This window comes from Fusarium flagelliforme (assembly GCF_020744385.1).
Source record: "Fusarium flagelliforme strain FIESC 12 MPI-CAGE-AA-0113 chromosome Unknown B0J16scaffold_3, whole genome shotgun sequence".
NCBI classification, from domain to species: domain Eukaryota; kingdom Fungi; phylum Ascomycota; class Sordariomycetes; order Hypocreales; family Nectriaceae; genus Fusarium; species Fusarium flagelliforme.
In genome coordinates this window covers 499,117-520,014 of record NW_025763505.1, presented here as the reverse complement: position 1 = coordinate 520,014, position 20,898 = coordinate 499,117, and the positions used below count along the sequence as shown (strand labels likewise).

Genomic DNA, 20,898 nt, shown 5'->3' with positions numbered 1-20,898 from the left:
TGAGTTAGTTTAGTGCGCGCATCAATTGAAACGAGCGTTGAGATCCTTGATCTCTGTAGCCGCCGAGGCGCATGCCCAGGCAGCCTTGTAGCACAAAAAGATACTTCAATAATAACAATTGCTTCTTCGAGCAATCAAGTCCAATGCAGTTCAATGCAAGAATGATTTTGTTATCACAAAATGATGTTGATTGGATAGAGTACCATGGAGGATCCATGTCTTTGGAAATGGTGGAAGCATTTTAGACACGACCGACAGTGAATCATTGTGCCACTGCGCGTAGCAAGGGAACAAACATGAATAGCAGGAGGAACAGAAAAGCGTGATAAGAAGATCTGTTGCATTTTGATTGACTGAAAAATGATGGTCGATGTTAGAATGGAATTGCTGAACAAGTGGAGGAGAAAACATTCAATGGGTGATGTTTTCTTGTCTCTACCCTGAAGGAAGGAGCATGCGACACGGATGATCTCAAGATGAGCGGCAATGGAAGATGATCGAGACTACCGAGACTTCGACACGGAATAGTGAGACCTAGTACTATTAAATGTGAGTCATAAGCTATTTAATATCTCAAACAAGTTTACCATAAGAATGGAAGATATCACCGTAAATTCCTGTCTTTATCTCTCCCTGTAGTATGTTGAACTAGCCATCACGGAATCGGCTTTTCTTTATCCCGGTCTTATCGGAGGTCGGCTTCAATACCGGTCTCGTGCTTCAATTCCCCTCCCTTTCAACCAACCAGAATGAAGAGGTCAAAAGATCAGCCGCCAAGTCATCTCTCCATCTCTCTACCTCCTGCCTGTATTTAACTAACACCCGTTCGAAAGCCGAACCGGCCCCGCCCATCACCGCCGTGTTTTCCCCTCTCACCCACTATCGCGCATGGGAGACTCTCGGAGTTCGGCATTCGTAAACCCTCATCTGCAATCATAACATTACCTCGCCATTGCTATCGCGACTTTTGTTTGGCTCCGAGGCTCGATTCTGAGCCCAAAACCCGCTTAACCATGGCGGAAAACCCTAGTCCAGATGAGCGGGTGGTCATTGATGACTTGACTCCAGAGGAGGCCAATCGAATCATTCATTCTCATCGCAAGGTTCGCTACGGTAAGAGTGTTGCGAATAACCTCAATTCGGGAACTTTGTTGCTTATCATCACGTTAGGTACTGCATGTTGGCCTTGTCGCCAGCGTAAAGTTAAGTGCGACAATAAACAACCGTGTGAAAACTGCGTCAAGAGGGAACACCCACGGCTATGTTCCTATAAGCCCAATCGTTCATCAACTTCCAAGCCGTCGGCATCGGCTGCTCCTTCAGAAACCAGCCAAACTGTCGTCAATCGCAAGAGGACGCATTCTTTTTCGGAAGCGCCTCGCGAAGAAGCCATCCGTAAGGTTGAGCGTCAAGACAGTTGGCCGCGCGCCCTTGGTAAGGACCATCCGGAAATCCGGTCTCACCATCTGGCTAACAACACCACAGCAAGTATTGATGAGCCAGAAGTGGCACCAGACCGATATCTTGGGCAGAATAGTATTCCTGCCCTACTGCGCGAGCAGTCTTCGCCAGTCCATAAAGGTGGCGAAGGTCTTGATATCAGACAAGACATGCGGTCCATTCTGGGACTGGACACATCGGCGCCTTTCCCGTTGATGTCGTCCCAGCACCTTCAAAAACTGACACAAGATATCTCGAATGAATTACCATCCGACCGCGAGGTCATGAAGTAAGTGCACTCGCGATAGCTGCGGGTGTTCCGGATTCGTAAGCTGACAGCTGCAGACTATTCCGGGCGTACAAGGAAATACCGCAGCCTTTCTGGGGATTTGTGATGGACATTGACGACCTCGAGAGCAAACTCATGATCTACCTCGAAGACCGTTCACGGAATGCGACAAACGGAATTAAGTCGACCAAACCTGTTACAGCATCATGGCTCGCCATACTCTTTGCTGTTTTAGCGGTCGGTTCTCAATACCACGAATCTCCCTACCATATCCGCACGCGAGACTCCCAGCGATTTATCCAAATATCGTTCCATTTTCTCCGATTAGGCAATTTCCTTCTCCGGTATTGTTGTCTGCCACTTGACAGTACGACTCTGGCTGACGTATTATAGACCCTCGTTTGACTCGATCCAAGCTCTCCTTCTTACATGCTTTGTTCTTCTCAATGACATGAAGGCTGAAGCCTCATGGGCGCTGATGGGATTGACCTGTCGCCTTGCCCAATCATTGGGTCTGCACAGGACACCGCGCAACGAAAGTCGCGATTGCACACCACCAAACACACAATCGAAAGAGATGGTTCGAAGGAGGTTATGGTGGAGTGTTGTGTGGCATGACACTTTGACATCTCTCTCCTTTGATCGGTAAGTATTGTTACTCTGAGACGGCTCACCTCTAACAATGCTAGATCACCAATGACCAACTTCCCCTGCTGCCCGATTCCTGTCATGTCACCGACGCCAAACGGAAACTATTCATACCTCGAGACGATGTACCATCTCATGGAAATCATTTCTCGTCGCTTGAACCCCGATGATATGATGAGCTCGACATATACTCAAATCATTGACGATTGCGAAGCAGTAGAGACCCTCCGAAGCCGCACCGCACCACAATTACGAGTAAAGGAAAACTGCAAGACAGCGCTCGACCGTCTCCAACATTACGCCATCCGTCTTCACACATCATTTGTCATCTCTGTCGCGTGTCGTCCAGCGCTTCGCAAGGACAGTGAGTTCGAGCCTGAACAGCGAAAGACGCTAGCGGATCGCTGCAAAGACAACCTAACCGAAACCGTCCGAATGTTTTTGGCAATGCACCAATTGTCAGCAATCCCCACGAGAAGCTGGGCATTTACGTACCATGGCCTATCATCAGCTTTGCTACTGGGTATACTTTGTGAAACGAAGACGGACCCGGAGGTTAGACAGCTTCAGGGCGACCTAATCGCTGCACTATCTGCCACAGCCGCCAAGGACGTTAGCTCCCCGGAGCCTCACGTAATGACCACCGACAAGGATATAGAACTTTCCGGACCACTCTACAGAGCGTTGACGGCCCTGAAGAATATCTACGACCACGGCTCCATCGTGCCCTCGCACCTCAAGAAGGAGGGTGACGCCTCTGCCGCCGGCAGCGGGAGCAGGACGCCCCAGTTCCCCTTTGGGAACGCTGGACAATATTCCGGAAATGGCAATTCTATGTTTCGCAACGTCTCTCAGAGCGCTGACCCACGTGAGGACGCGGCTCTAGCCATGGCAGAGATGCAAAACGGGGGTGCATCGATTCAAGACTTTGCTGGGTAAGTATTATCCTATGTTGGTTCGCCATATAATGTAACATGTTTCTAAATATGTCCCTACTAGACTCCCCTACAGCCAACAGATGCAGGCGCAGGCTAACGCAAACCTCAACATCGACAGCATGAACGCAATGAATGTCGATCCTACGCAATACATGGCTCCTATGGACCTATACGAATCAATCTGGGGTGGTATGTCATTTCTCGTCTTCTTTCATCTGTCATAGTCTCTTGGCTAATTCGCCACTAGAATCACCAGACCCTTGGAATACGGGAATGGACTCGTTGAACTTTGACTTCCTGGCCCAGCCGCCACCAGGCCAGCCTCAGCAACAGTTTTACTTTTAGTTGACAGGGTCTTTTTAACCTGTCTGGCATCCCTTTCGGCAGTCTGTGCGTTATAGCCGGAGGTTTCTTACGAAGTTTTTATAATGATGGATATGAGGTGAGATTGCATGTTAACGAATTTATATTGGCGCAAGGGCACTTGGGAAGACACTTGACTTTTACTGAATGTAAGAATAACTGAGCGACAAATCATCAGGCATTTCAACATAATATTCAAGTCGTTATTCTCTTTTCTGTTTTGTTCTGGTGTGCTCTCACTCTTCTGCCCAGACTGTTTCCATTCCGGGTGCCAGACCGTTACGTCGAGACGCAGGAACCAGAACGGCGATCCAAACGCCTCGAACCCTTTCTTTTTAACTCCGAAAGGAATAACACTAACACCAAACCCTTTTCCCTTCCCCTGGCGGGCGCAAAGCTGCAATCGAATGATGAAGACATTGATTCGTCGCCACGGAGAAGCCTCCGGCCGTGACGGTTTAGCATTCCCTGTACCTCATGTAGGGTCTGCATAACCTCCCGGTTAGTGCGATCTGAACGCTTTTCAGCGTACTGAACGATCAAAGAGAGCTCTGACGATTTGTATTTATTTGCCTCCCTTGGCCCTTCTCTTTGCCAAGAGATCATGGGGCGGAGAGTTTGACAGCTTTCCCCGGATGAGGCCCGTCAGATTTCGGGAGCTTGGGAGCTTTGGCCTGGCTTTTTGGACCCCTGCGTGAAATGGCAAGAGGTGTAAAGTTTGGCTTAAGGTGCTTATTTCTTGCGACGGGATGAGGTAGCGACGATTTTCTTCTTGAGATGCTTGGGCATCTTCTCCTTGCGCTTCTCGCGCTTAGCTTCCTTGACAGCTTGCTTGTGGGCCTGAGATGAGTGGTCAGTAAAGTTCATGTCACACTGGAACGGGGATGAGATATGGGTCACAAACCTTCTTCTCGTCCTTATCTTCGAAGCGACGACCACGAGGGGTACCCTTTTCGAAATCGGCCTCGTTGACCGAGTCATCACCGGAGAGGGATGCACCCTCGTCTGAATCAGATGTGGAACCTTGCTCTTGGTCGCCATCGGCCTCCTCACCATCGGTCTTCTTGGGGGCAATGACCTGGTCTGGCAGAAGATTACTGTAGACAAGATCGTTACCCTGACCCTCTCCAACCTTTTGAGCATCCTTCTCAATATCGTAGACCTGCTCTAATGTTTGGGGAATGTACTGGTTTCTGAAAACCTCATTATCAACTTCCTGCTGAGCAGCGTTGTCCTCGCCATCAGCATCAGCCCGAGTCTCGTAGAGAATCTCGATGGCCTTGCCCATTTCAGGCTCTTCAACGGCACCCTCAGGGGCAGTGATGAAGTTAAAGATAGCGCGATCGGCCAGGGTATCAACACCCTTACGGCGGAAGAAATCTCCCACGTTCTTGATATCCATACGCAGGAACTCAAGCGACCGGGGGTGATCCGGCTCCACACTTTGTGACACATCAATAATGTAGAGCTTCTCCTTGTGGTATAGAATGTTGTACTCGCTCAAATCGGCGTGAACAAGACGACAGACCTGGTAAATCTTGCGCATAATGCCAAGAAGCTGAACATAAAGCTTATGCCACTGCTGATCAACATCGTCTCCTGTCAAAGTTGCGTCACGGAGACGAGGATACGCCCAACCCTTACGGTCGCCAAGGAAGCCCATGACGAGGACGTGAAGCTTAAGGCTAATGGGCTCAGGGCAAGGAATACCAGAGTTGTAGATTCTCCTCAAGTTACGGAATTCCTTCTCAGCCCAAAGTTTAACCATTTTGCGGTTGTTACCCTTGTCAAAGCCACCCTTGAAACGGTGCTCGCCAGTGATGTAACGCTCTCTGTCCTTGAAGCTCAGAATGGCAGTCTTGTAGACCTTGATAGCCCTTTGGGTAGCGTCGCCGGTGTTTTCGTCGTGGAGAACGGCGCCGTAGACGTTGGCTTCCTTTCCTGTGGAGATGGCACCGTGGACTTCGCTGACAAAACCGCGGTTGATCATCTGTAGCAGAATCATACGGGTGCGCTGGTCAAGAACTTGGTCGCTAGTGGCGCGGTCTGCCTTGTCCTTGTCCTTTGAATCACCGCCATCTTGCTTAACTGAGTCGAGTCGGATTTTGGCGGCGTGCTTGGAGAGAGCTGATACTTGGTCGTCAACACTGGCGAAAGTGTTGGCAGTGGGCTTTTGCTGGTTTGAGCGAAGAGGAGCAGCGCCCTCGTTGGTGTTGCGCTGTCTGTTGTAAGACTTGGTCAAGTCCCCTGCGCCAGCGTCCCACTCATTGTCGTCAAAGTCCTGGTCGTCAAAGATATCGTCAAAGTCGTTATCGTCCTCCTGGGCAAGGGCAGCGCCGTCGTCCTTTTGGGCCTGTAGTTCGCGGGGGATCTCTTCGGTCTGTTCGTAGCCCTGATTCGCCGTATAAGTGTAGGGCGGCTGGTGCGGAGCGGCGGGATCCATGGTTGCGATTTGCAATGCGATAGAGTCGAGAGCAAAGCGAAAATCGTATAGTTCAATTTAATTGAAGGCTTTGGAATTTTTGTGCAACCTTGAGAAGTTGTCGCGGGGTGGCGGGGTCGAAAAAGTCGTTATCTTATCAAGGGTCTACAGCGCCAGACAGGGACTAATTCGGGGGCCTGTCAAAAAGACCTGGGCACTGGCATTCAATAACTCAATTCAATATTACATCAGACTGGATGTTCTGTCTATGGATTTGGTGTCCTTCAATGACTTTCGAAGCATTATAGTATCAATTCAATTTTTCAATGTCTTACAAGTGCGAAAACCTCCTGGGAAGCCTCAATATTCCCCAAGTTCAGGCAGTAAAGCTCATGAAAGCCTGACTACCCGAATATTGTCACCTGCTTGATCAAAAGTTTTAGTGGGTCGTTGCTGCCCTGTTGGTGAGTCATGGAGGGGTAACTTGCAGGAAGTCGATGGGTCATTCATTGGATGACTTGACCCTCAACTGTACATCATTTCTTACTCCACCATTTTTGTTTCTATTCATCCCTTGCAATGAAGGGATCGTGATACTCCATTTGGTGTTGAACACAACAAACAATAATGGAAGGTATCGACCAAAGTCAAGAGCCTCAATGCGGAATGGACCGACCCTTTGTCAAGCACTGACCAGCCACCTTTCTCCCTTCGGAGCATTGTCCTCGACGACTCAGTGGTACAATTCACCTGCCGTTGGCATCATTATTGAGTCAGTGCATTCTTTGGCACCTCAAGCGAGGGTCCGAGACCTTGTTAAACTGGGCCATGAGGCGCAAAGGCTTGAACCGCTCTTCCGCGAACATTGCATTAAAGGCTTAGATCATGAGTCTAAGAGGTGACAGCTCCCGAAAAGGTAACAAATTTGGATGGCCCCAAAGGTAAGAGAGCTTGGGCCATGTTGGCACACTGATCTATGGGTATCACAGTTCACTAATCCTATGGGTATCCGGCATCATAGTTGATACCTGAGAAAGGGCTCATTCTGTTACGAAGTGTCTTAACCCAACTGAGCCCTGCCAAGGACAATGGATCACCAAGAAGCGCAACGATAATGTCATTGTTCACAAACGTCATATGCCAGAAGTATGCAGGTACGGTGCTAGGCATCGGCGATGTCTTGAATTTCGGGCAGAGATCAAACCGACATTGTTGCAGATCTAGTGATCTATCAAGGGTCTTTCATCATTGTCGTCTGATCATGGTCAAGATGTTTGTCGATCGCTACAACAGGAATAGCAGGCAAGCCATCGTCGTTGACAGTCTGGTCGATTTGCTTTTGTTATAGGCAAAGTCGGGACCCTGACAATCGAATCAGCAGCGCCTTCAACGTCAATACGGAGACCCTGCAGGACCGGGGAAAACTCAGACAAATCAGACGCAGGAACCAGGAACCAAGACCAGACATACCAAGCCATTTTCAGCCATGTCTCGGCCATGGGTCTGTTGCCGCAACTCGTGGCATCCATAACAGAGTCTAAAATGTCTAGTCCCATGCATACGGAATGCAAATGGCATACCATACTAAACTACAATCAGGAGCATTCCATACAAAACCATGCTTTACAAGGACCACATTCCAGGTTAAGCTCTCCGAAATGGCTTCACTTAGCCCGGGGCTTGCCCAGACTGCCATACTAGAGATCTCGAAGTGCCTGGAAAACGACTTTGGCCTCAATCCGGAATTGCCAGCCGCCTCCCGCATCCACTATCCATTGTCTTGAAATATCAGGCCACATCCCTTCTTTCTAATTTCACCTCTTGACTACGATCACAGCTCTTTTCCAATAACCCACCTTTCACGATGAGATTCAGCACGGTTTCTTTCCTTCTACTTGCCGGCTGTAGTACGGGTATTCCTCATGAAATCCGCGGTGATGTTTATGAGGTGAAGGATGCTTTTGGAGATCATCCAGAAGATCCCTTGGACGGGATAGCAGAGAGGTCTGTAAGCCCTGAGGTTGAGGCATCTAGGGCTCTTGCAGCTCGCGCGTCGGGGGATGTCTACGAGGTGAAGGATGCTTTCGGGGACCACCCTGAAGACCCTCTCGATGGAATTGCAGAGAGGAGTATCGACCCTGAAGAACAAGAAGAGATAGAGATGGGCAAGGGTTTGAAGGGTCGGGCTATTGATTTCGATGAACACCCTCACCTTATGCCACGGGCCAAAGGAGAGAAGGTTCAACTTGATCAACTCACAAACGAAAACTACAAGAAGCCTCATGCAGAGATTGCTCTCATTCATGCATACAACAAATATCGCAAACCATTGCCCAACAAGAAGCTTCAGCAGATTGCCAACAGCGAGGCAGCTATTGTCAAGAATAAACTTGGTAAGTATTTCATTGCCTATCAACGAACCAACCTAACACCTTCTAGGATTGAAGGGTACTGCTGCAGCAACACCTCCCCAATACTACGATTCACAATACGTTGTCCCTGTTCAAATCGGTAACCCGAGACAAACAACCTACTTGAACTTTGATACCGGCTCTTCTGACCTGTAAGTTGACTTTCACATTGTGAACGGATTCATTCTGACATTTGGCAGCTGGGTCTTTTCCACCGATACATATCAACCTGACCAGGCGGGTCACATTCTCTACAACCCCGACAAGTCAAAGTCAAGCAAGCGTCTTAATGGCCAGACTTGGAGCATCAGATATGGTGATGGTACTGGTGCTAGTGGTATTGTCTACACGGACATCGTGCGAGTTGGAGGCACCTATGTCAATAACATGGCTGTGCAGTCCGCTACTGAAGTCTCCGAAGGAATTTCCTCAGACAAATTTGCTCATGGCATCATGGGCCTAGCCATGTCGAGTCTCAACACTGTTCGACCTACAGCTCAACAAACATACTTTGACAGGGTCCAGAATGACTTGGACATCCCAGTCTTTACAGCCAATCTTCAGAAGGGTTCGGCTGGAAACTACAACTTTGGCTTCATCAACCAAAACGAATACTACGGAACCGTGGGGTTTGCTAAAGTGACCAAGGACAGTCCTTGGTGGCAGATCGACATCGAGGGCTACCGCGTTGCTCAAGGAGCCCCATGGCACAAGTGGAAGTACTCAGCCATCGTCGACACCGGCACTACGCTCCTTCTCTTGCCTGAAAAGCTTGTCAAGTTTTATTACAAGAAAGTTAAGGGCTCTTACATCGACCAAGACTACGGTGTTTGGGTTTTCCCATGCACAGCCAAGTTGCCCAGCTTTTACTTTGGCTTTGGCAAGTACCGCGGCAAGGTCCCTGGCCACTACATTAACTATGGTCGTCTCACCGACAAGGTCTGCTACGGTGGTATCCAGAGTTCCGAAGGTATCGGCTTCGCCATCTTGGGAGATATCCTCCTCAAGGCCCAATTCGTCGTCTTCGACCTCAAACAAAACCGAGTCGGATTCGCCAACAAGAATACCCTCACGGCATGATTTCCTTTGTTTCACTTACACTTACTTCATTCGTTCACCCTTTTACTAGCTAGAACATTTGGAAAAAAGAAAGTTCTGAAAATCATGATGTTTGCATTGGGAAGCGTGGGCGTTTTTGTTGAGCGACGGGTCTTGGTGCCTGTTCATTCATTTACCGTTATTCTTAGCTGAAAGTTTAATACTGCGACCAGCCCTTTTTCATCAACATTTCTCAAGTTTCAATATTTTCGGGTAGAAATGAAATAAACTCTATTAGACTTTGTCCGCATTTGTCATGTTTGCCCCTGGAATGGCGCTTGTCGTTGGAATTTGACCCGGGTATTGATTTGGAGTTGGTCATGTGGATCAGGAGCTTGGCATCCAACCTTGTTTTGTGATTATGTCAGAACTTGTCTTACAAATTCGAAAATGGGGATCGCGGAGTTTGGGGAAAGCTGACATGGAGATAAATGATTCAGGGTCTATCGAGACCTCATTCGTTCCCCTCATTCAAGGATCCGCTGTCATGCATTGAGCCTCCATGATTCCCTGAGTACCGAAAAACGTGGAAGTGAAACGACGTAATAACGAATAGTTTAAATATCCCAACTGTCATCCGTAAAGTCTATCACTATGTCATACAACCAAGACGAAGAACAAGGAACGCCTCTTGAACTCTCAACAGAGAACCTCCAAGCCCTGAACCGTCTCAACAACCCAACTATGTCAAACATCCTCATCCTAGGCGCCGGAGAACTTGGTCTTTGCGTTCTCGAAGCTTTATCCAAGCGGCAGAACCAGACCCAGCGCATTTCCGTGCTAGTCCGCCAGGCCACCCTCGACTCCGCCGCCCCAGAAAAGAAGAAGCTCATCCAGCGCATCCGGGCCTTGCACGTCAGGACCGAAGCAGCCGACGTAGTCTCTGCTAGCATTTCTGATCTAGCGGCTATTTTCGCCAAGTACGATGTTGTGGTTTGCTGCAATGGCATGGGATTACCCGCGGGAACACAAGTCAAACTTGTAGACGCTGTGCTGGAAGCGGGAGTCAAGCGTTATTTTCCGTGGCAGTTTGGTATGGATTATGATATTATTGGGGAGGGTAGTTCGCAGGATTTATTCGATGAGCAGTTACAGGTTCGCAAGAAATTGCGTGCTCAGAGTGCTGTGGACTGGACGATTGTTTCTACAGGTTTATTCATGAGTTTTCTATTCCTCCCTGATTTCGGCGTCGTTGATCTCCAACACAGAACTGTCCGGGCTTTAGGAAGTTGGGAGAACGAAATCACGGTTACTACGCCCGAAGACATCGGTCGTTTAACAGTCGAAGTCATCCTTGAGCCACGAGGTATCAGCCATCAAGTTGTTTACACAGCCGGCGACACTATTTCCTACGCTCGTCTGGCGGATTTGTTAGAAGCTCATTTTGGCGTTGAGTTTAAGCGCGAGCTGTGGGATCTGGAGACGTTGAAGAAGCAGATGGAGGAGCATGGCGGTATGATGGTTAAGTATAGGGATACATTTGCACAGGGACGGGGTGTGGCGTGGGATAAGAGCGGGACTGTTAATGTGCAGCGGGGGATTGAAGTTACGGATGTTAAGAAGTATATCGAGATGATGGATTTCAAGGTTGGGTCAGATGAGTAAATTGATTCTGGTTATTGGTTATGGAAGTTGAGATGTGATGGTGGTTGTGTATGGTAGGACTGTGGTTACCCTATGGTTGATGGATGTCTGCTTTGAGCTTTGTACATAAAGTGTTTCTTGCTCCTTGCAGGCAGCCAATGGACTGAAGGTTCACTGCAATTTTAACCCCTGTTGAGCCGTCAAGGTGTTCATCGAAGGTACACAACACCTCGATGGGGGTTAAATTTGCGATGAAGCGCAAAGTGGAGAATCCCGCCGCCTGAACGGGAATCTACCAATACAGTTACACACAGCAGCTTGAGTTTGAAGAGACAGCTTCACGTCGTTGACCATACACCAGTTGGATGCTCTGGTCACTTTACCTCGGCGGGGGTTAAACTGCAGTGAAAGACATAAGGCTCATTTGCGAATAAGATCGGACATATCGGTTATCAGGACTTTGAACCAGTTTCCCTTGTACGGCAGGGCTATTAAAGTCCATCCAGTTTACCGTGTTGCACTGCGGCTAGTTGGATTACCCTATGGTTAATAGATGTCTACTTTGGGCTTTGTACATAAAGTGTCCGCCTCACAATTAACACCAACGGCTTGAGGGGGGTTAAAATTGCAGTGAAAGAGGACAGTACAGTAAGGCTGATTTTTTATCGACAACCTTTATGTTTATGACGAAGAGCGACGTCAAAAGTTACACGAAGCAGCTTGAGTGTGGTTAAAGTACAACTTCACGTCGAAGTCCATACACCAGTTGGATACCCTGGCCACTTTGCCTCGGCGAGGGTCAAAACTGCAGTGAAAGTTGCGAACCAAGTGGGCCAATACAATACCTGCGAACCTCGTTCGTGAATAAGATCGGAAACACCGGTTTGCAAAACTTCGAACCAGTGTCTCTTGTATAGCAGGGCTATCGATGCCCGCCCAGTTTACGGTGTTGCACTGGGGCTAGTTGGATTACCCTATGGGTATCTTCTTTGGACTTCATACATAGAGGATCTGCCTTGCCATCAACATCTTGACGGCCTGAGAGGGGTTAAATTTGCAGTGAAGGTTGTCAGCACAGGTTCGTGAATAAAACCGGGAATATCGGTTAACAGGACTTCGGTGGCTTAGTTTACTGTACGTTCCTCAACTGAATGCATGCTTTATGGAGCACCATGAACCACCCCGACAGAGGTTAAAATTGCAGTGAAGCATAAGGCTCGCAGGTAATAGCTATAAATACCAGTAGATTCCCCCATCATCGCAGGGTTATCCAAGCCCGCCCAGTTTACGTCCCTGTCTCCAAGTGAAAGCATGGTTTGTGCATCACCCCGACAGAGATTAGAATTGCAGTGAAAGCGAAATCAGGCTGATTTTGCACAAGCTTTCTGCTGTTTTTCCTAGGCGACATCTATGCAGTCACATACACGAATCGGCTTCAATTTGGCTAAGATGTAGCTTCACGTCCTGAAGTCTTAAAGAATAAGTAATGTAGTGCCTTGAAAGACCTTGACAGAATGTAAAAATGCAGTAAAATTAGTACACTATCCGTAGAGGAAAGTACTGTTAGGCAGAGCAAAAAGCAAAGAATGGATATGAAGCAATCCAGCAGGTTTCCTTGTAGCGCAGGGTTATTGAGTAGTAGCCTGTCAACCCGTCTGGTTCATGTCTTTGATGCCTTGGTAGAACATGATTTATGCAGCATTAGAAACCTGTGCCTCGGCGGGCGTTAAAACTGCAGTGAAAACTTGGACCCTGTTCCTTGTCATAAGGACTTCATGAGCCACCCCGACAGAGGTTAAAATTGCAGTGAAGAAGCGGCAAGCACCGTTCGCATAGCTCCCGTCGCTGTAAGCATGCTTCATACAGCACCATACAGCACCCCGACAGAGGTTAAAAGTGCAGTGAATCTCAGTTGCCAGTCCCCGATTGGGTGCCCGCCCGAACAATCCGGGGTGTTATCAGGATTACCTTGTTGGGGAATCTCTTATCATCAGCCGCCTGCAACCGATAGAACAGTCTTATCTTGCATCGTGCCTTTATCCTACGCATACCGTTGGTTAGACCAACTTTCTGCACAAGCGGGTGATCAAACAACAACCTGCCAATAAATTTATACATCGTGATTATGCGCCCAATCTGTTTCAGAAATGAGATTCCCCAGGTTTATTCTGTCTTGGCCCACGCAGGTCAGCCGAACGAAGAACCTTGGTAGAAGCCCATTCCTACCAGGCAGCTATAAGTACCTTCTACACTGCGCCACACCAAAAAGGTACATCTGTCAAATGACGACACCCTCTTTGTTGGCATATCCCCCGTGAGACCCAATCACGATTCAATCACGAGCCTCCCCACGTTGAGAATCATCATGCGCCTCTCAAGATAAGGCATTCTTTTCGGAAACCTGCTTATCTGTAGAGGTGCTTGTAAATGCCATGGCGTCTTATTCGTTGAGAGTGAGGAAACCAGGCTGAAGACGGGTGAAAGGGTGAAGGGTCACTGCGCCACTCGGTTATCTCCCGGATTAAGCAGTGAGTCACGTCACGGTTGGTCACTATGAGCAACAGCAGTAGCCTCCGATTACAAGCGGCAGTGCCTAGTAGGAGTGCCTAGTTTAGGTACCAAGTGAGTGTAATACCATGATAGTGTCTCACTAGTACGCCATATGACTCCTCCCTCAGCCAATCACAACCATATCGCAGATGATACAATACTAATAAAGGCGAAAGTCCTACCTCCTCGAGACTCTTCCAGATATCTCTCCCATATTCTTTTAAACTAATCTTGCGTGCCCTTTGTATTTAGCACGCCTTATCACGCCCTTTGCTTGAAAAGACACATCATCTAATTCTTACCCCGACACTTCATCTCACCTTATAAGTTTAATCCATCATGGACTTGTTATTACACGATAGTCCTGGGGATCTTCCCTCTAAGCACTTTCCCATCACCCCAGATCCAGTGATCAAATCTCCTTCGCAAATAACCCGTAATCACTTCGTCCGCGCAACAGCCAAACGTCAATCTCAATACAAAGGCTCCAACATCTGTCGCGACACGGGCTTTCACTGCACGACTTCATATCGCGGTCCAACTACTTGCCGCCGCTGCGGTCAACAGGATACACCGACCACACGTCCCGAGCTCGAAAAGATCCTGCATTATGAGATTTCTTGTGGAAGTCTAGCACGCGTGCATCCTCGATGGAGTCACATCCGTCGGAGTTGCAATCCCCGGTCCAAAGGATTGGGAACTTCGGATGAGTTGGAGGGGAGGGATCTGGCGCAAAGCCAGACTCCTCTCCCTAGCGACCGATATCGTCTCGTGAGACGTCCTACGCTTGAAAGAGAAGAGGCTTTCCGCGATGCGTCTACTGCGAGAGGGAATGTTTATCTCGGACGTAAAATGCCTTTGAGTGAGGATGATGAAGTAGCCGAGTTATATCGCATGGGCTTGTTGTACGATGATGAGCAGGTCCGTGGCGAGGGCTTCAGCCTTGATAGTATCAAGCACGAAGAACCCGTCTACTCCATCAAACCCGCCAAAACATCCCGCAAGAAGCGTTCCCAAAGCTTCAGCTTCAACTCCCCTCTCCATCTAGATCTGTCTTTTACAGATCTAGGCGGTGATCAAACCATCGCTCAACTCCTCTCTGCTTCCTCCGACGAATCCCTCCCGCCAACACGCACCGTCGCACCACTGCGCGTAATCTACGAGCTCGACGGCTCCCAACCCAGTTTCGACGTGGATACATCGCAACCACCCGACTTGATCTCTGACGAGATACTCACAGACTACGATTGCTTTTCGGATAGTGAACTTGACGATTTACCTTCTCAGAGGGAAGTGTTTGATAGTGCGGCGACGCCGACTTCTGATGCGTGGGTAGTGCTGGGTGACGACTCGTAGCAGGTCCGATTGACGATGGGAGAGCCTCATCGCGGACTGGTCCTCTTAAACCACGGCACTACCTGCGGATTCTTAGTTGGTGTGATTGATGTGGTTACTGGTGCTCGCTTTTGCTTGAGCATCGTGGCTGGATGAAACCTGCTTGCATTGTTAGCGATAGCCTCTCTTTTTTGTATAGTCCGGCCGGGCTTTTTTATACCTAGTATATAGTGTGCAATTGATGTTCAGACTTGTTCTGAACGTGGGATACCAATGATTTGTTTATTTGAGTGACATAAGATGCATGTTGTGAAGCATGTAAGTCTCCGTTATCTGTCGCGACAGGCGTAGATACGGTGCTTGCCGTTGGATCTCATTTCAATTGATGTGCAGACCAAATTTGATTTCCGTGCAAATGTTCCTAGTAACCTATTCAACTAATCTCTGACTGTTCTCATAGCACCCTTGTTGCGATGAATGTGACTCTTGGATGATGAGTCGTGCTGTCAGCAATTGACACTCATGGTATGTCCCCAACTGTAATCATCAGCACACCAACCACAAGACATCACCAACTTAGAATTGACACTTAGGCTTCATTATAGTCGAAAGTTGGATCTCAGAATAGTAAAATTATTCTTGCCATAGATTTGGAATCAATTCTTACCATCTAGGTGCGACAATGACACCATGGTAGTGCTGCAGAGGTTGAAGAGTCGCCCGGGTTCTCACAGCCCAGTCATCAATTGAAGCAATAAAAGTCCTCAAGGCCAATAATAACATGTGTTTCTTACCACTAATACAAGAATGGACTCATGTTGCGCAACCCATCGTCGGCTTCTTTTTATCTAACCGCAGACTAGATACCCAAAGTCTCCGAGCGGAGCCTTTCAGATCTCTCCGTAATGAATACAAAAGCGTCAACAAGTCCAACAATCATCAAAACACCACCACACACACAAATACTCACTCTCAACATGTCCAAACTGTACGACGTTCTCATTATCGGCGGTGGCCCAGCCGGCCTCTCAATGGCAACGACCCTTGCCCGTCAAGTCTACTCCATCCTCATCCTCGACTCAGGCATCTACCGCAACGCCCCTACAAAGCACATGCACAACGTGCTAGGCTTCGACCACGTCGATCCAGCTTCATTCCGCGCCAAAGCCCGCGAGGACTTAGAAAAGCGCTATGAAAGCGTTGAGTTCAAGTCTGCTACTGTATCTACCGTTCGCAAAACAGATGACGGTGTGTTTGAAGCTGTTGATTCTGAGGGAAGTGTGTACAAGGGGAGGAAGCTTGGTCTAGGAACTGGTGTGAGGGATGTTTTTGAGGGGTTACCGAAGGGGTATGAGGATTGTTGGGGGAAGGGAATGTAAGTGAAGTCCTTGATGAGGAAGTATGATGCTAACTGTGATAGCTTCCATTGTCTTTATTGTCATGGCTTTGAGGAACGTGGTGCAGAGTCCGTTGGTGTCTTTGCAGGCGGCATGATTTCCAACGCAGACATGCTCGCGCACGTAACACCCATGGCCAAACGACTCTCCAACTCAGTAACAGTCTACACCAACTCCTCCCCCTCCCTCATACCCATCATACAATCCAAAGTCCACAGCACAAAAGTATACTACGATGACCGAAAGATAACATCATTCTCACTCATCAACGGTGGTCCTTCTGTAAAAATCACCTTCGAAGATGGAACTTCCAAAGTAGAGGGTTTCGTGGTCAATCATCCGAACGTCGTGCAAGCTGCACCCTTCGCGGAACAGCTTGGTCTTGAGATGGCTCCTTCAGGAGAGGTCAAGGTTGAGGCGCCGTGGAATGAGACTGCTGTTAAGGGGTGTTTTGCGGGCGGTGATGCGGCGACTATGATGAGGAGTGTTATGCAGGCTATGCATATGGGAGGATTTGCGGCTTTGGGAGTGGCGATGCAGTTGCAGAGGGAGTTTGATGAGAAGGATGAGCTATGAAACTTGGGTGGAAGTTTAAGAAATGGTGGTAAAGGATATATAGATAGAGATTGGATGTGATGCTTGTTAGTCTTTGCATAGAATCTGTCTGACCAAGTCTAAACAGAACTTCTGTGTATACCAAGTGACGCTGTGAACCGTGGTTGTGAGAGATAGTCCGTTATGCTGGCTTCCCTAATGACATGATACCTATCATCTAGTCTAAGTCCTGCCCGTAGATGAGGTTATTCCCCCATCAACAACAATCTTCTGCCCAGTGATATACCTCGCCTCATCCGCCGCCAAAAACACCACAGCATTTGCAACATCCCACGCATCCCCCATCCTCCCCATCGGAACCTGTCCCTCTCTGACCTTAGAAAGCTCCTCATAATCCCTTCCAAATCTCTCCGCCATACTCTTCGTATACGGCGTATCCATAAGTCCCGGCACAACAGCATTCAGCCTCACACCCTTTCCCGCGTATATAACAGCCGTAGCTTTCACAAACTGCAGTATAGCTGCCTTTGTAGTGTTGTACGCTACCTGCGGTTTGCCAATGTATCGAAGACCAGCTATGCTGGAGATACATATCACCGAACCGCTTTTCTGAGCTTCCATTATAGGAAGAACATAATGTGTAGCCAAATACACGCTCTTCAAATTAATATCCATCTGCGCATCCCAGACGTCCTCAGTCATAGATGCAGGATCCCCAGGTTGCGATTGACCGACGCTTGTGAGGAGGATATCTATCCTTCCATGCTTAGCCATACAAGCATCAACCAGAGCTTTCACAGAGGAAGAATCTGTAGCGTTTGTAGCGAGGATATCGCATGTTCCGCCTTCTGCTTCGATGGTTTGTTTGGTCTTTGTTGTTGAGGCGAGAGTCCGGTTGCCGCCGAATATGAGGGCTCCTTGGCGGGAGAGGGATACGGCACTTGCTGCGCCGATACCCCAGCCTTCGGTGCCTGTTTGACCGAGGCCGATGACCAGGGCTACTTTGTTTTTGAGGTTGAGCATTTCGAAAGAATGAGATGGATAAGAATAATACTGGATTGTTTCTAAGATCAAGGTAGTATCGAGATGCTTTCCTTTTTATTTCTCTTTGTTGGTGTAAGTCGGCGCTTCTCCGTGACTTACACGGGAGACCTCCGTGAGGCAATTCGGTAATATTGCGTGATACCCGGCGGGGTTCCCCCGTCTGCACTCACGATGATCAACACCAGGATAGTAATACATATTTAATGATAGGCCAATCCAAACACTCTCAATTCAATCTCCATCTTCAACCTCAAACATCTCATACTCAGAATGGCCGACTCAAATAATGACCAAGTCAATGCAGACTACAACCTCAACCAACCCATAACCTCAACAACCGGCCTCCGCCAAAACCTCCCCTCCTACGGCGACGCCCACTTCTCCCTCTTCCTGCGCAAGGTCTTCATCAAAGCCCTCGGCTACACCGAAGATGCGCTCTCCCGACCTATAATCGGCATCGTAAACACATACTCCAGCTTCAACCCATGCCATGCCAACATCCCGCAGCTCATCGACGCTGTGAAGCGTGGCGTGCAGCTCAATGGAGGACTTGCGATTGATTTTCCGACTATTAGTATCCATGAGGCGTTTTCGTCGCCGACGAGTATGTATTTGAGGAATTTGATGAGTATGGATACGGAGGAGATGATTGCTGCGCAGCCTTGTGATGCCGTTGTGCTTATTGGAGGTGAGTTATTCCAGTGTGAGTGAGAGGAATGGTGTTAATGGGAGTAGGTTGTGATAAGACTACGCCTGCGCAGTTGATGGGTGGTATTTCGGCGAATAAGCCTATTCTTCATCTTGTTACGGGTCCAATGATGCCTGGTAGTCATCGCGGAGTGCGTATTGGCGCTTGCACAGACTGTCGCAATAATTGGGCCAAGTACAGAGCTGGAACGATAGATATCGAGGATATATCAGCTATTAACGATGAACTAGCCCCAACAGTAAGTTCCTTATTACACATGAGACTATTTATTTGACACTTTGAAGGGCGGAACATGCGGCGTCATGGGTACAGCATCAACAATGGCAGCCATCCTAGTCGGCCTAGGCATGATGCCCTTCGCCGGCGCAACAGCACCCGCAGTATCAGCCTCGCGCCTTCGAATCGCAGAAGCAACAGGTGGTCTCGCAGTGTCGGCGTGTAACAACCGTGAACGTATGAAACCACAAGCTTTGTTAACGCGCGAGTCGTTTTTGAACGCGATTACCGTTCTTCAAGCTATCGGTGGTTCGACGAATGCTGTTGTGCATCTAATGGCTATTGCTGGTAGACACCCTGGTGTTGCGGGGAGTATCACTCTGGATACTGTTGATGAGATTGGGAGGAGGACGCCTTTGTTGGTTGATTTGAAGCCGAGTGGTGACAATTATATGACCGATTTTCATAACTCAGGTATGTATTGTCTCATCAATGAGAGCTGATCTAACGGTTGTAGGTGGCATGCTTGCTTTGTTCCACGAACTTAAACCTCTTCTGCATCTCGATGCGATGACAGTTACCGGCCGAACTATGGGCGAAGAGATCGCTCACCAATCTCTCCTCTCTGTTCCAAGAGAACTAAGTGTCATCCACCCCTTCAACGAACCTCTTTACCCATCATCCTCTCTCGTCGTCCTCCGCGGCAACCTCGCCCCTGGTGGCGCTGTAATGAAAGCCAGCGCCTCAAAATACAAACATCTTCTCCAACATACCGGCCGGGCAGTGGTATTCGCCAACTCTGCAGACATGGCGGCCAGGATAGATGATCCTGACCTAGACGTTACTCCTGACAGTGTTCTTGTTCTGCAGAGTATCGGGCCCATGGGAAATCCTGGTATGCCTGAAGCCGGTATGATTCCGATCCCTCGAAAGATTGCTGCGCAGGGTGTGCTGGATATGTTACGGTTGTCAGATGGGAGAATGAGTGGCACGGCGGGTGGAACTATTGGACTGCATATTTCTCCTGAATCTGCGGATCCGATGTCGCCGCTTGGTGTTATTAGGAATGGGGATGTTATTATATTGGATGTTGAGAAGAGACAGCTCTCAGTTGATCTTTCAGATGAAGAACTATCTCAAAGGATACAAGAGAGGGTTAAGAGTTTTGAGAAGAAGGATGAATCTGCGAGTGCACAACCGTGGGTTAAGAGGGAGGGCATGAGAGGATATCGGGGATTATACATGCGACGCGTGAACCAGGCAGAGCATGGTGCCGACTTTGACTTCTTGACAGCTCAAGGGCCGCAAGGTGGGTTATAGTTCGCTAGGGTATGTAGGAATAAAATCCTGAAAAAGGTCTCGAACAATATTATCAACATTGACAGAATCCGTCTCAAAGTATCCTGCGAAGGAATCGTTGAACATGCAATCATCAAAAGGATTCTGTAAGAAGCCCATGCTGTCCAATGATGTATCCATCTGAAGATTCACATCCAATACCTCCGTCCCGAGTGTTGTTGGCGCGGGTCCCTGATCCGTAGTACGAGAAACCGAACGACTCTGCTCACGAAGATATCGAATAGTCGATTTACCAAGCTCATCCAGAATATCCCTACTCCTCTTCGCACCAGACCAATGCTCGCCCGTAGCACTTAGCACACTGAGCGAAATACTCAAATCCGCCATTAAAACATCTACTTCTGTCCCACGCGCAATCTCCGGGACGACCTTGATACAATAAAGCAACGTAATCGTACTAAGTACAAGCCCATGAAAAGTAGTCCAGCTGTGCACAAGCAAATTCTTCTTATAAAGCTGATCAAACAACTGTATACTCTCCCTCGCGCTCTTATGACACTGCACCAAGGCTTCAGTGGTGGGTTTAGGAATTGCGGGACT

At 48.5% G+C, this 20,898-nt stretch overlaps 8 protein-coding genes across 8 annotated transcripts; 6 read left to right on the top strand and 2 right to left on the bottom strand.

Moving 5' to 3' along the window:
* The first annotated feature begins 537 nt into the window (after positions 1 to 537).
* Positions 538 to 3,879, top strand: B0J16DRAFT_336599 (fungal-specific transcription factor domain-containing protein). Its single transcript, XM_046127258.1, has 8 exons — positions 538 to 1,113; positions 1,171 to 1,434; positions 1,486 to 1,729; positions 1,786 to 2,073; positions 2,123 to 2,374; positions 2,419 to 3,312; positions 3,377 to 3,504; positions 3,563 to 3,879. Exons 1-8 carry the CDS (start codon positions 1,014 to 1,016, stop codon positions 3,658 to 3,660), a joined length of 2,268 nt encoding a protein of 755 aa, XP_045984114.1. The 5' UTR covers positions 538 to 1,013; the 3' UTR covers positions 3,661 to 3,879.
* A 156-nt stretch (positions 3,880 to 4,035) lies between these two features.
* Positions 4,036 to 6,244, bottom strand: B0J16DRAFT_88986 (RIO1 family-domain-containing protein). The gene is made up of 2 exons (XM_046134635.1): positions 4,583 to 6,244; positions 4,036 to 4,518 (listed from the first exon to the last, which is right to left on the bottom strand). The coding sequence occupies exons 1-2, from the start codon at positions 6,119 to 6,121 to the stop codon at positions 4,411 to 4,413; spliced, it is 1,647 nt and encodes a 548-aa protein (XP_045984113.1). The 5' UTR covers positions 6,122 to 6,244; the 3' UTR covers positions 4,036 to 4,410.
* Positions 6,245 to 7,706: 1,462 nt separating this feature from the next.
* Positions 7,707 to 9,764, top strand: B0J16DRAFT_88963 (aspartic peptidase domain-containing protein). The gene is made up of 3 exons (XM_046134634.1): positions 7,707 to 8,493; positions 8,540 to 8,663; positions 8,712 to 9,764. The coding sequence occupies exons 1-3, from the start codon at positions 7,965 to 7,967 to the stop codon at positions 9,589 to 9,591; spliced, it is 1,533 nt and encodes a 510-aa protein (XP_045984112.1). The 5' UTR covers positions 7,707 to 7,964; the 3' UTR covers positions 9,592 to 9,764.
* Positions 9,765 to 10,203: 439 nt separating this feature from the next.
* On the top strand, positions 10,204 to 11,214 carry B0J16DRAFT_317864 (uncharacterized protein; the record flags this gene model as incomplete). Its single annotated transcript, XM_046125398.1, has 1 exon — positions 10,204 to 11,214. One exon carries the CDS (start codon positions 10,204 to 10,206, stop codon positions 11,212 to 11,214), a length of 1,011 nt encoding a protein of 336 aa, XP_045984111.1.
* A 2,712-nt stretch (positions 11,215 to 13,926) lies between these two features.
* On the top strand, positions 13,927 to 15,357 carry B0J16DRAFT_336590 (uncharacterized protein). Its single transcript, XM_046127257.1, has one exon. It carries the CDS (start codon positions 14,083 to 14,085, stop codon positions 15,097 to 15,099), a length of 1,017 nt encoding a protein of 338 aa, XP_045984110.1. The 5' UTR covers positions 13,927 to 14,082; the 3' UTR covers positions 15,100 to 15,357.
* Positions 15,358 to 16,012: 655 nt separating this feature from the next.
* On the top strand, positions 16,013 to 17,106 carry B0J16DRAFT_370178 (uncharacterized protein). Its single transcript, XM_046130348.1, has 2 exons — positions 16,013 to 16,453; positions 16,499 to 17,106. Exons 1-2 carry the CDS (start codon positions 16,056 to 16,058, stop codon positions 17,049 to 17,051), a joined length of 951 nt encoding a protein of 316 aa, XP_045984109.1. The 5' UTR covers positions 16,013 to 16,055; the 3' UTR covers positions 17,052 to 17,106.
* Positions 17,107 to 17,216: 110 nt separating this feature from the next.
* On the bottom strand, positions 17,217 to 18,076 carry B0J16DRAFT_336587 (uncharacterized protein). The gene has a single exon (XM_046127256.1). The coding sequence runs from the start codon at positions 18,051 to 18,053 to the stop codon at positions 17,253 to 17,255; it is 801 nt and encodes a 266-aa protein (XP_045984108.1). The 5' UTR covers positions 18,054 to 18,076; the 3' UTR covers positions 17,217 to 17,252.
* Positions 18,077 to 18,259: 183 nt separating this feature from the next.
* On the top strand, positions 18,260 to 20,783 carry B0J16DRAFT_88926 (dihydroxy-acid/6-phosphogluconate dehydratase). Its single transcript, XM_046134632.1, has 4 exons — positions 18,260 to 18,762; positions 18,810 to 19,021; positions 19,068 to 19,473; positions 19,517 to 20,783. The coding sequence occupies exons 1-4, from the start codon at positions 18,345 to 18,347 to the stop codon at positions 20,317 to 20,319; spliced, it is 1,839 nt and encodes a 612-aa protein (XP_045984107.1). The 5' UTR covers positions 18,260 to 18,344; the 3' UTR covers positions 20,320 to 20,783.
* The last annotated feature ends 115 nt before the right edge of the window (positions 20,784 to 20,898 follow it).

Bases quoted from the DNA above. Each gene is read 5' to 3' on its own strand.
- B0J16DRAFT_336587 (XM_046127256.1), bottom strand. From the start codon at position 18,053: ATGCTCAACCTCAAAAACAAAGTAGCCCTGGTCATCGGCCTCGGTCAA.
- B0J16DRAFT_370178 (XM_046130348.1), top strand. From the start codon at position 16,056: ATGTCCAAACTGTACGACGTTCTCATTATCGGCGGTGGCCCAGCCGGC. The intron at 16,454-16,498 runs GTAAGTGAAGTC...TAACTGTGATAG, and splicing joins GATTGTTGGGGGAAGGGAAT to CTTCCATTGTCTTTATTGTC.
- B0J16DRAFT_336599 (XM_046127258.1), top strand. From the start codon at position 1,014: ATGGCGGAAAACCCTAGTCCAGATGAGCGGGTGGTCATTGATGACTTG. The intron at 1,730-1,785 runs GTAAGTGCACTC...TGACAGCTGCAG, and splicing joins TCCGACCGCGAGGTCATGAA to ACTATTCCGGGCGTACAAGG. The intron at 2,375-2,418 runs GTAAGTATTGTT...TAACAATGCTAG, and splicing joins ACATCTCTCTCCTTTGATCG to ATCACCAATGACCAACTTCC.
- B0J16DRAFT_336590 (XM_046127257.1), top strand. From the start codon at position 14,083: ATGGACTTGTTATTACACGATAGTCCTGGGGATCTTCCCTCTAAGCAC.
- B0J16DRAFT_88926 (XM_046134632.1), top strand. From the start codon at position 18,345: ATGGCCGACTCAAATAATGACCAAGTCAATGCAGACTACAACCTCAAC. The intron at 18,763-18,809 runs GTGAGTTATTCC...TAATGGGAGTAG, and splicing joins TGCCGTTGTGCTTATTGGAG to GTTGTGATAAGACTACGCCT. The intron at 19,474-19,516 runs GTATGTATTGTC...TAACGGTTGTAG, and splicing joins GACCGATTTTCATAACTCAG to GTGGCATGCTTGCTTTGTTC.
- B0J16DRAFT_88986 (XM_046134635.1), bottom strand. From the start codon at position 6,121: ATGGATCCCGCCGCTCCGCACCAGCCGCCCTACACTTATACGGCGAAT. The intron at 4,519-4,582 runs GTTTGTGACCCA...CACTCATCTCAG, and splicing joins AAGATAAGGACGAGAAGAAG to GCCCACAAGCAAGCTGTCAA.
- B0J16DRAFT_88963 (XM_046134634.1), top strand. From the start codon at position 7,965: ATGAGATTCAGCACGGTTTCTTTCCTTCTACTTGCCGGCTGTAGTACG. The intron at 8,494-8,539 runs GTAAGTATTTCA...AACACCTTCTAG, and splicing joins TATTGTCAAGAATAAACTTG to GATTGAAGGGTACTGCTGCA. The intron at 8,664-8,711 runs GTAAGTTGACTT...GACATTTGGCAG, and splicing joins GATACCGGCTCTTCTGACCT to CTGGGTCTTTTCCACCGATA.